Below are 13870 nucleotides of genomic sequence, written 5' to 3'. Positions count from 1 at the left end.
GGTGCTAAGTACCTATGAGGTCAAATTAATCACTAAAAGGTCAGGCAACTTGCAAACTTGCAAGGGACAAGCTTAATAAAAGAGGTGTGAAGTTTTAGTTTACTCAGGTATGAATTACTCAAAAATTTAGTCTTCTCAGGTGTGAATTAAGAATGGTCAGTTCTGTGAAAACATCTACTGTGATTGGTAGATGTGAAAACTTAGGGGAGTTGACATAGGAGAAAATTCTCTTTAAAAGGAGGTCAGAAAGGCCTCTAAAAGAGTTTAGCTTGCCAAAGCTGAATTGGAGGCTGGGATCTCTCTCGGTGGCTGAACTGAGTTCAGTTTCCTGAGCTAAACTGGAAGGTCTCTCTAAACACTAGAATTTTGCTTTGAGTTGATAAAAGACTGACTAGTCTCTCTCTTAAGGCCCTTCATACTATATTTCTCTTACTCTCTCCCCCTTTCTTTAATTCCATTATTTGTATTAATTATGTAGGATTACAGATATATACATAATGGAAAATGTGGTTGATGTATTGATATGATATTATACTTGGTCAGAGCAGTTTATGAGACAGCTCAGAGGCCAGAAGTATCTCTGGGCTGAGCCACAGAGGGCTCAGCTCTGGCCTAGTCAGACAGCATTCCAATGCATGATTTATGAGCAGACCATGTGGTCTTTGTTCTTGGAATTTCAAAAGAGTGGGCTGACTTTACCACGCCTCTAGCTTGTACATCATTGATATGTCAAGCCAATGTAAATCCACTATGTGCTGTTGCATATGCATTACGTACCTTTTACTTCATTACCTTAATAAAAAGTCGGGAAGGGTGCCATTCCTTCTCTTTTTCCTTTCTTTTCTCCTCTCTCTCTAACCTACCTGCTGGCCATATGGATCGCTCTTGCTATGGAGCTCCATTGTGGTGTCTAAGATCTTCTTTCTTTATTCTTTTCTTCCTTCTCACCTGACTGCCAGCCAGTGCAATCTGTACTTGGAGTTTTATCTCCCAATTCTACAAGTGGTACTTTTCTTTAACTGATTCTTTCCTCACACCTGATTCCTAATCCTATCTAAGAATTCTACTCTCCACACATTCTTGGCTATTTTTATCTTCCTTCATTGTATGCCCTACAAAGGAAGATAAAAGGAAGAAGCATCCTTCCTTAACAAAATGTGATCTGTATGTGTCTGCCTCAATTTATTTACCCTCTCTCCGGCTTCTGTTTTTATCCTCAAAAAATCATAATTCCTTTAGTTGTTCCCTTTTATGCAGTAGTTGCTGGTAGACTGCTGTATCTGACACCCCAGATGTGGTTAGGACCCTTCCCTTTGGCACAGAAAACGACAGTGCACTCGTTTTTGAAGAGACAAGGGCATTAAGAGACTGAAGTCTGAACTGAGATTACCGTTGAAAGGCCATCGAGGTAAGGCTCGTTCTAACAGAGACGGGTTGGAGTACTTCCTCTCAGCAAGGTTGAGAGAAGCTGAGAAAATGAGAAAGAGGGACACAAAATATTACAGATTAATTGGAATGCGTGGATTATTAGTAGAATGATTTTAGCTGTTCAGCCATGACAAAATGCCTATGATAAGGAGAAGGAAGCTTTACAGAATCAAGAGGCAAAACCTCAGGATTCCACCCCCATTCACATTGGTGCTGGAATTCTGAATTGGTGGAGGCTGTTGCCTCACCCCCAACCTCTTACTGATAAGATTTCTCTACCTCAGACTATCTTCTCTACCCACCAAGGCAGTTGGCCACAAAGAAACATTCTCCAAGATTAATTGTAACTTAGTTACAATAGCCCGGTGATCTTTGAACCAAGCAAAAAACAGCTCATAAACTTCACAAAACCCCAAGGAACTCCTGAATTCAGAAGCAAGGGAGGGTGATATGCAGCCCCTCCCCCAAGTTTCATGGAGTTCCCTTCCCCTCCACAGTATTCCCAAGAGCAAATGGCCACAAAGGAATCAGCTCCAAAGCAGAACTCTTACCCTGATTTATTTACAAGAGCTGAAACAAACTTACAAAATCATTCCGATTCTTTTGCATCCCAGCCATTTGGCTTGCCTTTACCCCCTTCTGCATTACAAGAGGACAACTTTTGTCAGTGAGCCTGTAAACAGCCCATGCAAAAAAGGAAGCAGGATATTTGGCTTCCCCTGTAACACCAAGAGAAAATCCAAATGCTCAAAAAAATTTACACCACATGATTGAAAATTAGGAAAAATATTAACAGCAAATGAATTAATTAATATGCTGCATTAAATATGGAGGATTAACTTACTTCTCAAGTTTCTGCTCCCAAACTTTTACTAACAAGCTACTAACAATGTAATTAACTGAATTCTTCTTTGCTCTTATCTATTCATGCCCCTAAACCCCATCCCCCACTGCCAGCTCACTGCAGGGCTGGCAGGAAAATTTCCCTACTATATTTCATATTTTGCCTCCAATAAAAACTCAATGCAGTATTATAATTATTTTAAATCTGTAAAAGAAAGCAAATAGAAATGCTTCTCCAACAAAACTTGGAGATGATTGGAAAAGTGCAGACATAGATTTAGTTCAGGCTATGGGCATTGAACTCCTGACTTCTAAAGAAATTCAAAGCAGGGTGATTCAGTATGTTAATCAAGTTCCTTTAACTCAAGGCTACTGAGCTAGATAAGGCCAGATCATTCATATCAATTGAATCTAAGTTTATTGCAAAAGATTTCTTTACTTAAAAATTGCTTATTTCAAAAGTTATGCAAGGAACAAACTAAAATTCATAAGGAAATTCATGTGCCTCTATCAGAAATTATCTAGCACAGGTAAATTTTGAAGGTTTAATAGGCAATTGTTAACTTTGGTCCTAAAGAATTTAAATGCAATTCACCTTGAAAGGAAGAACACGTGTATGCTTTGACTCAAACAAAGCGGGACACTTCAAAGGATCAGGTCAATTTACAGCAGAGATAGTTTCTGAAAGCTGTTTCTAATAAAACCACAGGTCTAATCAAAATTAGTAAATTGATGAAATAATCCTGAGTTACTTTAAAATTCAGAAAAGGCTAGTTGAAGCAATTATTTTGCTCTCCAGCTGCCAGAGCAATAAACCTTGCTCTTCCCAGTAAAATTTAACACCACTTTTAGCATATCAAAAAGAGGATCTGTGAGCAATCTCAGAGAATTCAGACAGAGTATTGTTTAAATGCAAAGGTATAAACCTGATATATTTTTCAAACAGATCATTGCTAATAAATGGAATTACTGTGAAGTAAAATTTAAAAATTAAATTGTTCTAATTTAGATTGGACTTGGCAAAATTATAAAAGAAATATCTGATTATATTTCTTGATAGGAAAAGTTAAAAATCTTTATCTGATTTTTGTCATATACTACAGAATATTTGGACAAGACATATTTTATCTGTAATAATATTTCAATATAAATTATAATGTAACTGTAGGTTGAGGACTGTGAATCTTAAAAATTCTCAGACCCTACTTCATAAGGTTTGGTTAAGACCATTCCCCATTTAAACAATGAAGGAACTTAGATCAGGAATGTGAGATCTCTACTCCACCCCTACTCAAGCCTGCTTTAGGGGAAGAAACCCCTTGCTGAACAGTGAAAAATACTTAAACCCATTCTTATAGTAAGGCAAAAGTTCTTAAGCTGTGCCTATTTTTAGATCTAATTCAAAAGGGTGCTAAGTACCTATAAAGGTCAGGCAACTTGTGAATTTACAAAGAGCCAAGAGGTGAGAAACTTACTCATAGGTTTTTCAGGTGTGAACTTAATCAAAAGCTCAAGCCTTCTTAAGTATGAATTAAGAATGGTCTGTCCTTTGGAAAATGTCTACTGTGATTGATAGATATGAGAACTTGGGGGAGGGGACATAGGAGAAAATTCCCTTTAAAAGGAGAGGAAAAGCTTTCTTGAAGGAGAGTCTCAAGAAGAGTCTCTCTCAAAGAACTCTCTCTGGAGAAGGCAGCTGGCCAAAGCTGAACAGGTGTCTCTCTGAACACTAGAATCTTTGCTTGGACAAATCTTGTGGTGAGTGGATAAAAGACTGACTGATCTTTCTCTTAGGGCTTGGGTCTGGATTGGCCAGGGCTGGCCTGGACCGGCCTATCTTTTTCTCATTATTTCCTTTTTTCTCTCTCTCTCCCTTTCTTTAATTCCTCATTTGTATGAATTAAAATCTCTATAAAACCCAGCTGACTTGGGTATATTTAATAATTGGGAATTTTTCCCTGGCAACCTCCTTATATTTGATTTAAAATCAAGACACTGGCTTGAAAACATATTTTCTGAGGTCAAAATTTAAGACTCCAACTCTTATATCTGCCACAGTTTATGTCTTCCACTATTTTAATTATCACAGTACCAAGGTGCAAACAGTATTTTTCAAAGCTTTTAGAGTTAAATCCACACGGACTGTTGCAACCATGTCACTAAATGCTAAAACTATTTGGATATGGAAAGGAAAGTTACTCCAGCAGTTTGATAAGTTGATCCTGCCATGTGGGGAGCAATACTCCTACACCTCAGGTTATAAGTTTTTATCACAAGTACTGGAATTGATTAAAAGGAAAGTTAATACTAAGTAGTAGCAGTAGTCTCTTGGTGACCGAGAATAATAATTGTCTTTCTGCGTTTTCATCTATGGTGTACCCTCATATGGCTTTGGAGTCCAAAGACTGAGGCACAAAGTTTGTGATACATGGGGCATGGAACACCATTTGTTACGGGAGGTGACAGCGAGTGAGTGAGGAATGTCTCTGACTGGGGGGTTGGAGGGCACACCAGGGTCCTTTGGATCTAAAGACTGCTAGGAAATGACCTATCAGGGTGGTTTCACAGGAGAACACTGGGAACGTGAGAACACACAGAGGGCGGGCCCCCTGCAAACTGGGAACAGTGAGGAGTCTCGAGAGTTTGTAAAAACTGCCTAAGGCCAAAGTGTTGCCCCTCACTGTAGTGAAGGGGGGGCAAGCCAGGATCCCTGGAAACTGACAGGGAATAACAGAGTTCCACGCCTCAGAGGTTTTACAAGAGATTCCTGCGCACAGGCAAGAAGAGATAACAGAGAAGGGGGGGCAGGCACGCTGAACATAGGAAAGGTTGCACTGAGCACAGGGACTGGCGCACAGAGAACAGGGGCAGTTGCACAGAGAACAGGGGCCAGCACTCTAAGAAACCTCAGAGGCTGGGAAGAACTAGACTGAGGCAACCTAAATACACAGAAAACACGCCCATATCACTTGGACCCCAGACCAAAAAGGAAAGGGAAATAAAACCACCAAAGGAAAGGCTCACTCAGCCCAAAATCAAGCCTCCAAGAAGAAAGGGGAAAAAGTGACTATTGAAAACTTTTATCGAGGGAGTACCCAAGGAAAAGAAGAGAAAGAGGATGAAATCAAACAAAATCAAAACAGACCTCCCAAAATGGAAATTATCCACAAGCTCTGGAAGAACTCAAATTGGAGCTTATCCAAAAGATAGAAACCTTCTGGAAAGAAAAATGGGAGAAAGAGATCAGCAGTCTGATAGACAAGACTTCACAATTGGAGAAAGAGCTGGAAGTCTCTAACAAAAAGGTAGAAAAAGATGAAAAACAAATCCAGTCCCTAAAGACCAGAAATAAGCAACTGGAAGACAGTGAGCTTGCAAAACAGCAAGAATTAATGAAGCAAAGCCAAAAAATTAATGAATTAGAAGAAAACATAAAATATTTCACTGATAAGGTAACAGACCAGGAAAACAGAGGAAGAAGAGACAACTTGAAATTATTGGTCTGCCCGAAAAACCAGAGATAAACAAAAACCTCCATGCTATACTACAGGAGATTATAGAAGAAAATTGCCCACATGTTATGGAGCAAGGGGGCAAAATAGAAATAGAAAGGGTTCATAGAACACCCTCTATAATAAATCCCCAAAAGACAATCCCCAGGAATATAATCGCGAAATTCAAGAACTTCCAAGAAAAGGAGAAAATCCTATAAGGAGACAAGAAGAGGAGCTTCAGATACAGAGGGGATCCTATAAGGATCACACATGATTTAGCAGCTAACACGCTAAAAGACCGCAAAGCATGGAACAAGAAAGCTGGGTCTCCAACAAAGAATCAAATACCCAGCAAAACTGACTATATACTTCCAGGGGAAAGTATGGGCATTCAACAAAATAGAAGATTTCCAAGCATTTGCTAAAAAAAGACCAGAGCTCTGTGGAAAGTTCGATATCCAAGCACAGAAAGCAAGAGAAACATGAAAAGGTAAATATGAAAGAAAGGGGAAAGGAGATAAATCTTTTTCTTTAAGTCAAACTCTCTTCTATAAGGACTACATTTACATCAAATTATATATGTTAATATAAGGGGAAAATGTATTGTGTAACTCTCAAAAATTTTATGCATCATGAGATTAGTTAGAAGAATCATGCATAGGGAAAGATTGGGGCATCATGAAAATTTGGTGAAAGGGGGGACAAAGAAAGTAAAAGGGAGTGGGGGAATCATTGATGATACTAAGATTTACTTCAAGAAATAGGGGAGGGAACTAAATAGAATAATCTTTCCCATACAAAGATATACATGGGAAGGGGAGGGGAAGAACTCTCATATGAGGAGAGGAAGAGAGTGTGAAGTGCTATTACTTAAACTTTACACTCAGTGAAATCAACTCTGAGAGGGAAGAACATATAGATCCATTGGGATCCTGAATTCTATCTTATCCAACAGGGTAAGAAAGAAAGGAAAATTAAGGAGGGGGATGGGAAGAGGGAGAATAAAAAGGGAGGGAAAGAGAGGGGGGAAAGGAAGGGAGCATAAAAATGGAGGGGCTAGAATAGGAAGCATACAAAGGGAGGGGACTCAGGGGACTGACCTAAAGTAAATCACTGGTTCAAAAGGTTATGGCTAAAGAAGAAAGGTCAGAACTGGGGGAAGATATCAAAATTCCAGGGAATCCACAAGTGACAATTATGACTTTGAACATGAATGGGATCAACTCACCCATAAAATGTAGACAAATAGCAGATTAGATTAAAACCCCAAACCCTACCATATGTTGTCTTCAAGAAACACATATGAGGCGGGTTGATACTCACAAGGTTAGAATTAAAGGTTGGAGTAAGACCTTTTGGGCCTCAACTGATAGAATGAAGGCAGGAGTTGCACTCATGATAAAGCCAAAGCAAAAATAGACCTGATCAAAAGGGATAGGGAAGGTAAATATATTCTGTTAAAATGGAGTATAGACAATGAGGAAATATCACTAATCAACATGTATGCACCAAATGGTATAGCACCCAAATTTATAATGGAGAAATTAGGAGAATTGAAGGAGGAAATAGATAGTAAAACCATATTAGTGGGAGACTTGAACCAACCACTATCAAATTTCGATAAATTAAACCAAAAAATAAATAAGAAAAAGGTAAAAGAGGTGAATGAAATCTTAGAAAAATTAGAGTTAATATACATATGGAGAAAAATGGAATACACCTTCTTCTCAGCACCACACGGCACATTCACAAAAATAGATCATACACTAGGTCACAGAAACATGGCATTCAAATGCAGAAAAGCTGAAATAATAAATGCAAACTTTTCAGATCATAAGGCAATAAAAATAGTGATCAGTAAGGGTACATGGAGAGCCAAATCAAAAATTAATTGGAAATTAAATAATATGATACTCCAAAATTGGTTAGTTAGAGAAGAAATCATAGAAACAATTAATAATTTCATTGAGGAAAATGACAATGGTGAGACATCCTTTCAAACCTTATGGGAGGCAGCCAAAGCAGTACTTAGAGGAAAATTCATATTCTTTGAGTGCATATATTAACAAATTGGGGAGGGCAGAGATCAATGAATTGGAAATGCAAATCAAAAAACTTGAGAGAGAACAAATTAAAAACTCCCAGAAAAAAAAAAAACTAGAGATGCTAAAAATTAAGGGAGAAATAAATAAAATTGAAAGTCATAGAACTATTGAATTAATAAACAAGACTAGAAGCTGGTACTTTGAAAAAACAGACAAAATAGGCAACGTACTGGTCAATCTAATTAAAAAAAGGAAAGAAGAAAGGCAAATTATCAGCATCAAGGATGAAAAGGGAGACCTCACCTACACTGAAGAGGAAGTTAAGGCAATCATTAAAAACTACTTTGCCCAACTATATGACAATGAATATACGAACCCAGGTGATATGGATGAATATTTACAAAAATATAAATTGCCTAGACTAACAGAAAAAGAAATAGATTTCTTAAATAATCCCATATCAGAAAAAGAAATCCAACAGGCCATCAAAGAACTTCCTAAGAAAAAATCCCCAGGGCCTGGTGGATTCACCTGTGAATTCTATCAAGTATTCATAGAACAGCTAACCCCAATACTATACAAAGTATTTGACATAATAAGCAAAGAGGGAGTTCTACCAAATTCCTTTTATGACACAAACATGGTACTGATTCCAAAGCCAGGCAGGTCAAAAACAGAGAAAGAAAATTATAGACCAATCTCCCTAATGAATATAGATGCAAAAATCTTCAATAGGATTTGTAAATCTCAAAATTTCTCAGACTTATGAATGTTAGGGGTTTCCCCCATTGAACTTCCAAAAAAAATTTTTACTGACTTAGAAAAAAACATAACAAAATTCATCTGGAATAACAAAAGATCAAGGATATCCAGGGAAATAATGAAAAAAAAATACAAAGGAAGGGGGCCTTGCAGTCCCAGATCTCAGACTATATTATAAAGCAGAGGTCATCAAAACAATTTGGTACTGGCTAAGAGACAGAAAGGAGGATCAGTGGAATGGACTTGGGGTAGGTGACCTCAGCAAGACAGTATATGACAAACCCAAAGATCCCAGCTTTTGGGACAAAAATCCAGTATTTGATAATAATTGCTGCAAAAATTGGAAGACAGTGTGGGAGAGATTAGGTTTGGACCAACATCTCACACCCTACACCAAGATAAACTCAAAATGGGTGAATGACCTGAATATAAAGAAGGAAACTATAAGTAAATTAGGTGAACCCAGAATAGTATACATGTCAGACCTTTGAGAAGGGAAAGATTTTAAAATCAAGCAAGACTTAGAGCCACAAAATACAAAATAAATAATTTGTAATACATCAAATTAAAAAGGTTTTGTACAAACAAAACCAATGTAACTAAAATCAGAAGGGAAGCAACAAATTGGGAAATAATCTTCATAAAAATCTCTGAGCTCATTTGGGAAGTAAACAGGAAAATAAGAATCTTTAGCTAGAAGACTCCAGTGAAGAGTCACAGCTCTGTGATTATGCTTACTTGTTTTTTATGCTTATTTATTAAGCACTGGGGCCAAGGAATCACAGTGACTATCTTCTAAGGCAAGTCTGACTACTAGCCTCCAGTCATATGCTGTCAAAGGATGTATGGAATTGGGCATGAAAAGCCACCTTCAGGTACCTGAAAGACTCTTCAAGGCCAAGGAAGTGGCTTTAGGAACCACAGAAGACTCATGGATGAGAAGGATCTCAAAATGTTAGCATGGGGAAGGCCAAATGAGCAGAGATAGTCAATAGGGTTTTTTAGAAATAGATAAGAAGGATAAGTACATAAGGAAAAGTTTTTTGATTACTCACATTAGGGGACCACTATAACTGTCTCTTCAGGTAAATCCTGTTTTCACAGCTACTCAGATAAATATTTAACCTTGATTTTGAGATTTTCTAGATGAAAAGTATTATATAGTCTCATAGGGAAGGATCAAGTTGGAAAGGAAAGAATTGGGCAGAAATGCCTCATTAATCCTTTTAATGCAATTAATATAATTATATGCAGTAGATCCTACTAAATTTTCATTAAATTCCCATTGGTAACATTGGCATTTTCCAAATCTTCACAGACTTTTAGTCCCATTGATTTCCAGGTCAGTGGAGTCTTGAGGGTCAGACTGAGTGTTCCTGAGCCCCAGGTTCATTATTGAATTTTTCTCACAACTATAAGGAACGCTGTGGACATAAACAATAGATTTTCTTTCTCCTTCTTTAAATAAAGAGTAGTATAAGAGAAGGTTAAAGAAACTAAAATATCAGAGGAGGCCCTAAAAAAAATTGCTGTTGCTGAAAATCACTATTGAGTTTCTTTGAGGAGGAATGTAATCACTGATGATCTCTCTAATGGGAATAGGAAACTTCTGGTCTGTGCTTGGAAATTCAGGCCATGTTAATCTGAAAGAACTAATTGAAAGGTTTATGTCTGGTGGTGATTAAGATCCTGTGATGATAATTTGGGGTACTGGAGCTGGTCACAGTCTCCTTAAGTAAGAATGGTCTCTCTTTATCTTCTTTATGGCTTCCAAGTTAGGCCAGACACCATCATTTGGCTCATGACTCAGTTCTTAGACAAATCAGTCTATAGAGGTGGAAGGGTCCATTAAGACCCTACAAGTGAGAAGCAGTTAGTATGATAAGGGAAATAAAAATCTATAAGCAACTCAGTCCTAGAGAGTCAAGTCTAAAGACATGATCTTGAAGTAAAGGAAAAAGGGCGCAGGACCTCCAACCCATCTGATAAACACATCCTCCAGCTATGCTACCCAGTCAAACATTTCAGCAGATAGCTGACCGCAGGGTGTTTCAGGACTTTGCAACACCAGTTGCAACATTTCAGCAAAATAACTAGCCATAAAGTGCTCTAGGGTTTAAACAATCATCCAGGTTAAGTCATAGTGTGATGTATATATGTAGGGTCCCAACTCTGGCAGGACGGAACTCCTTTGCTGAGCTTCCCCTAGCATGCTAGTGATAGTGTGCTAGTAATAAAGGCTTTCCCTTGCTTGAATTGCATTGTCTTCATGTGCTCCTTGGGTGGTATGCAACTCGGACCCTAACAATCTATGTATCTTATTGTGACTATGACTGAGTTTGTTTGTCATCCATGAATCTGTCTGAAAATTATTTTGATTTCCATCTTGGAAATGAAATTATGGATCAATCATTCTCACTCCAAGTATTCAGAAAGCCTAATCTTTTTATGTATAGGCAACTAACCTGTCTTCCATTTTAACTAGTCAGAAGCTTAGAAACCAGATTCAGAAAGGGACTTAGCAAAAAGAAGATCAAGTTTTTGTACACCCACTAAAGGGACCCAAATTAATGTGACTACTTTGACATCTGGGGCAGGGGGGTCATTGTGACTGTCACCTCAGGTAAGTCATTTCAAAGTCTTATTCTAACTTATTATTATAGCATCTTAATAGAAATGGGGAAGAAATGAGGAATTTTAGGGTCTCTGACAGAGGTACCCAGGTTACTACCCATGAGAGGTCATCTGTCTGGACAAGAAACTACTCTCCTTCTACTAAGCTACTCATAGAAAAATCTTCCAATTGCTTTAGTCATCCTTTACCACTCTACTGGGATTACTTCTATCTAGTGAGCTCTCTACAAGGCTTTAATTTAGGGAAAATCCTGTGATCCCAGAGGCATAAATCAAATATTGCCTGGGACTAGGCAGACTTGTCCAATTCTGACAACTGGTTTGATATCTGGGGAGCAGGAACCCTGGTGACTGTCTCCTTAGGTAAGTCATCCTAACTTCTCACTCTAGCCATCTTCACTCTTTTGGGACATTTTAAGGAAAGAAAGAAAAGATGCCCTGTCTCTAAAAATCTAATGGGAGAGTTCTTCCAGGGATCTTAAAAAAAAATCCATGGTTTCTTTGGTCTTAGAGGAAACTAACTGTGATTTTCCTGGATATAACTTAGATTCTTAAACAGTGGTCTTGAGAGTCTTTATGATTCTAATGGTTGATAAGTATTTCAGTTAGTATTTCATATTTTCCAAGGAAGGTTTCTTAGTTAGGTTGATATTTTACCTTAAAAGTTGAATTGGGATTTTTTTTCTGGAGACATGACTAGCAGAGCTGACTGAGGGAGTCAAAATACCCAGATGAGTGGCTTGCCTGCAAATATTAGCCTAACAAGAAAAAGGAGAATTTACCAAGAAGTCAAGAGACAGTTCTTTCAGACCTCATTTATTGCATAGATTTCTATATATGGACACAGGTTCTCAGAAACTTCCCCTGAATAAGGTTCAATTATGAAGTTTCAATATGTATTAGACAGCCAGAATTAACACTGAACTTGTGAATTATGATGGAAAGATAGAATTCATATTAGAAATCATGTTATTTTTGAAAATATCTTTTTCCTGGGCAGTCAGAGGCAGAGGTCAAGGTTATTTCTAGGTTTTTGTGAGACAAGAGTTGTAATTTCCCTAGTATATCTATGGTATGCAGTACTGGGGCCAAGGGACTATTTCTTAAAGTAAAGATTCATGATTTTTTTTTGCTCATAAATATAGGGTTCTTTGCAACGTTTAAAAGCATATCCTCTAGGATAAGCTATCTAGAGAGGGACAGGCTGGAATAAGAGAGCAAGTTAGAGCATGGGGGACAGATAGACTGGGACATGGGGATGATTTTGGAATATAACTATTTCTGCCAATTTGTTTCCTGAGCATACAAAGGGTTTAAAGTTGTGTACAAAGGATTTTTTCAGAGACAAATACAGGATTTATATGCAGATACTAGCATAATACAATCACTATAAGTGTTGAATGTTCCTCCTATATCAAATCCACTATAGAGTCATCCAGTGTATAATATGCCATGTAAAATTAAAATACTATTATTTATCTTAATAAATATATATATTTAGATAGATTATCTGTAGTGTTACATGCAATATACATATGTGTTGTGTGTGTTTGAATATTCATGTGATAGCATGTGGTAAACATCTATGCAAGTACATGCATAAATTAAAATATCAAAAAGACTAGTGAAAGAGAAGTTGAGAGAGAAAATGTAAAAGTTTAGTTTGATTTAACTTGTAAGCTGAAGGGGATCAGTGAAGACATTTATGTCTCTAAGTTAAAAGTAACAAGTTAGATCAAGGGACAGCTCATAAATTCCTTCTCCACTTCAGGCAACTGAGAAATTATTTTGCTAGGAGTTGCCAGCTTCTGTTCTTTGTTTTATATAAAGTGATTGAAACAGTTGATCTCCTGTTACTTTTTTTTTTACTTTAGTTAAAGGGGAAAGTTTAAATATGAAATGTTCCCTATAGAATAGGATAATATAATAATTATAAGATAATAATATGATGATATAATATAAGAAAATATGAAGATGGGAGATTTTCAAAGAATATCTTAAAGTAAATTCTGAAAATGACTAAAATTATTAACATTTAAGCATTTAATTTTAAAATCCTTTTTTGGCAGTCACACGTAATTTAAAACAATTCATTTAACTGTTTTTACCATAATTCTTCTTTAAATATTCTGTTTATTTCATTTAGAGTGAGTGCAAAAACTTTATTTAAATTTCTACTTCAGATAAAGGAATATTTTTAAAACTTGAAAGATTCAAAATCAGTAGCTGAAAAAAGATAAAAAGTGCACTTAAAAATTATAACATGAAAAATAGCAGTTATCCTGTGGATTTCCTCACCTTGAGAGGTTTATTATAAATAATCACATTATGTAAAATAACTAAACATAAATTAAATTAACAAATACTTCCAGGTAGAACCAAGATGGCACCCATTCATTTTCTGGCCTCATGCACCAGATGGTGCTCAAGGATCTGGAAAGGAGGTGACAGGAAACCAGCTACATCTTGATTCTATTCAAGAAAAAATGGGAAAAAAATGATTGATTCATTTCCCCATTACAGTTGAAAGGAAGTAGGTTTTAGCTAGTTTTTTGCATAGTCCAAAATATCTGAAAATGTTCCACTAAGAAAAACTACCCCTGGGTAATTTGTATTTCTTAGTTTTGAAAGAGGCACTTAAGAAATTTAGCAATTCCAATTTTT

General features: G+C 36.9%; 1 gene segment (V, D, J or C); it reads left to right on the top strand.

Annotated features, from left to right (window-relative positions):
• Positions 1-13870, top strand: part of LOC103103960 (Ig mu chain C region-like) — a 49772-nt gene that overhangs the window by 18855 nt on the left and 17047 nt on the right. The window contains 2 exon segments of the C gene segment in view: positions 3734-3763; positions 9336-9363. Coding sequence covers positions 3734-3763; positions 9336-9363 — 58 coding nt within the window.

The sequence above is a fragment of the Monodelphis domestica genome, chromosome 1 (genome assembly GCF_027887165.1).
Source record: "Monodelphis domestica isolate mMonDom1 chromosome 1, mMonDom1.pri, whole genome shotgun sequence".
In the NCBI taxonomy this organism is placed as follows: Eukaryota; Metazoa; Chordata; class Mammalia; order Didelphimorphia; family Didelphidae; genus Monodelphis; species Monodelphis domestica.
The sequence above is the reverse complement of the archived record's forward strand: the minus strand, read 5'-3'. Positions and strand labels throughout refer to the sequence as shown.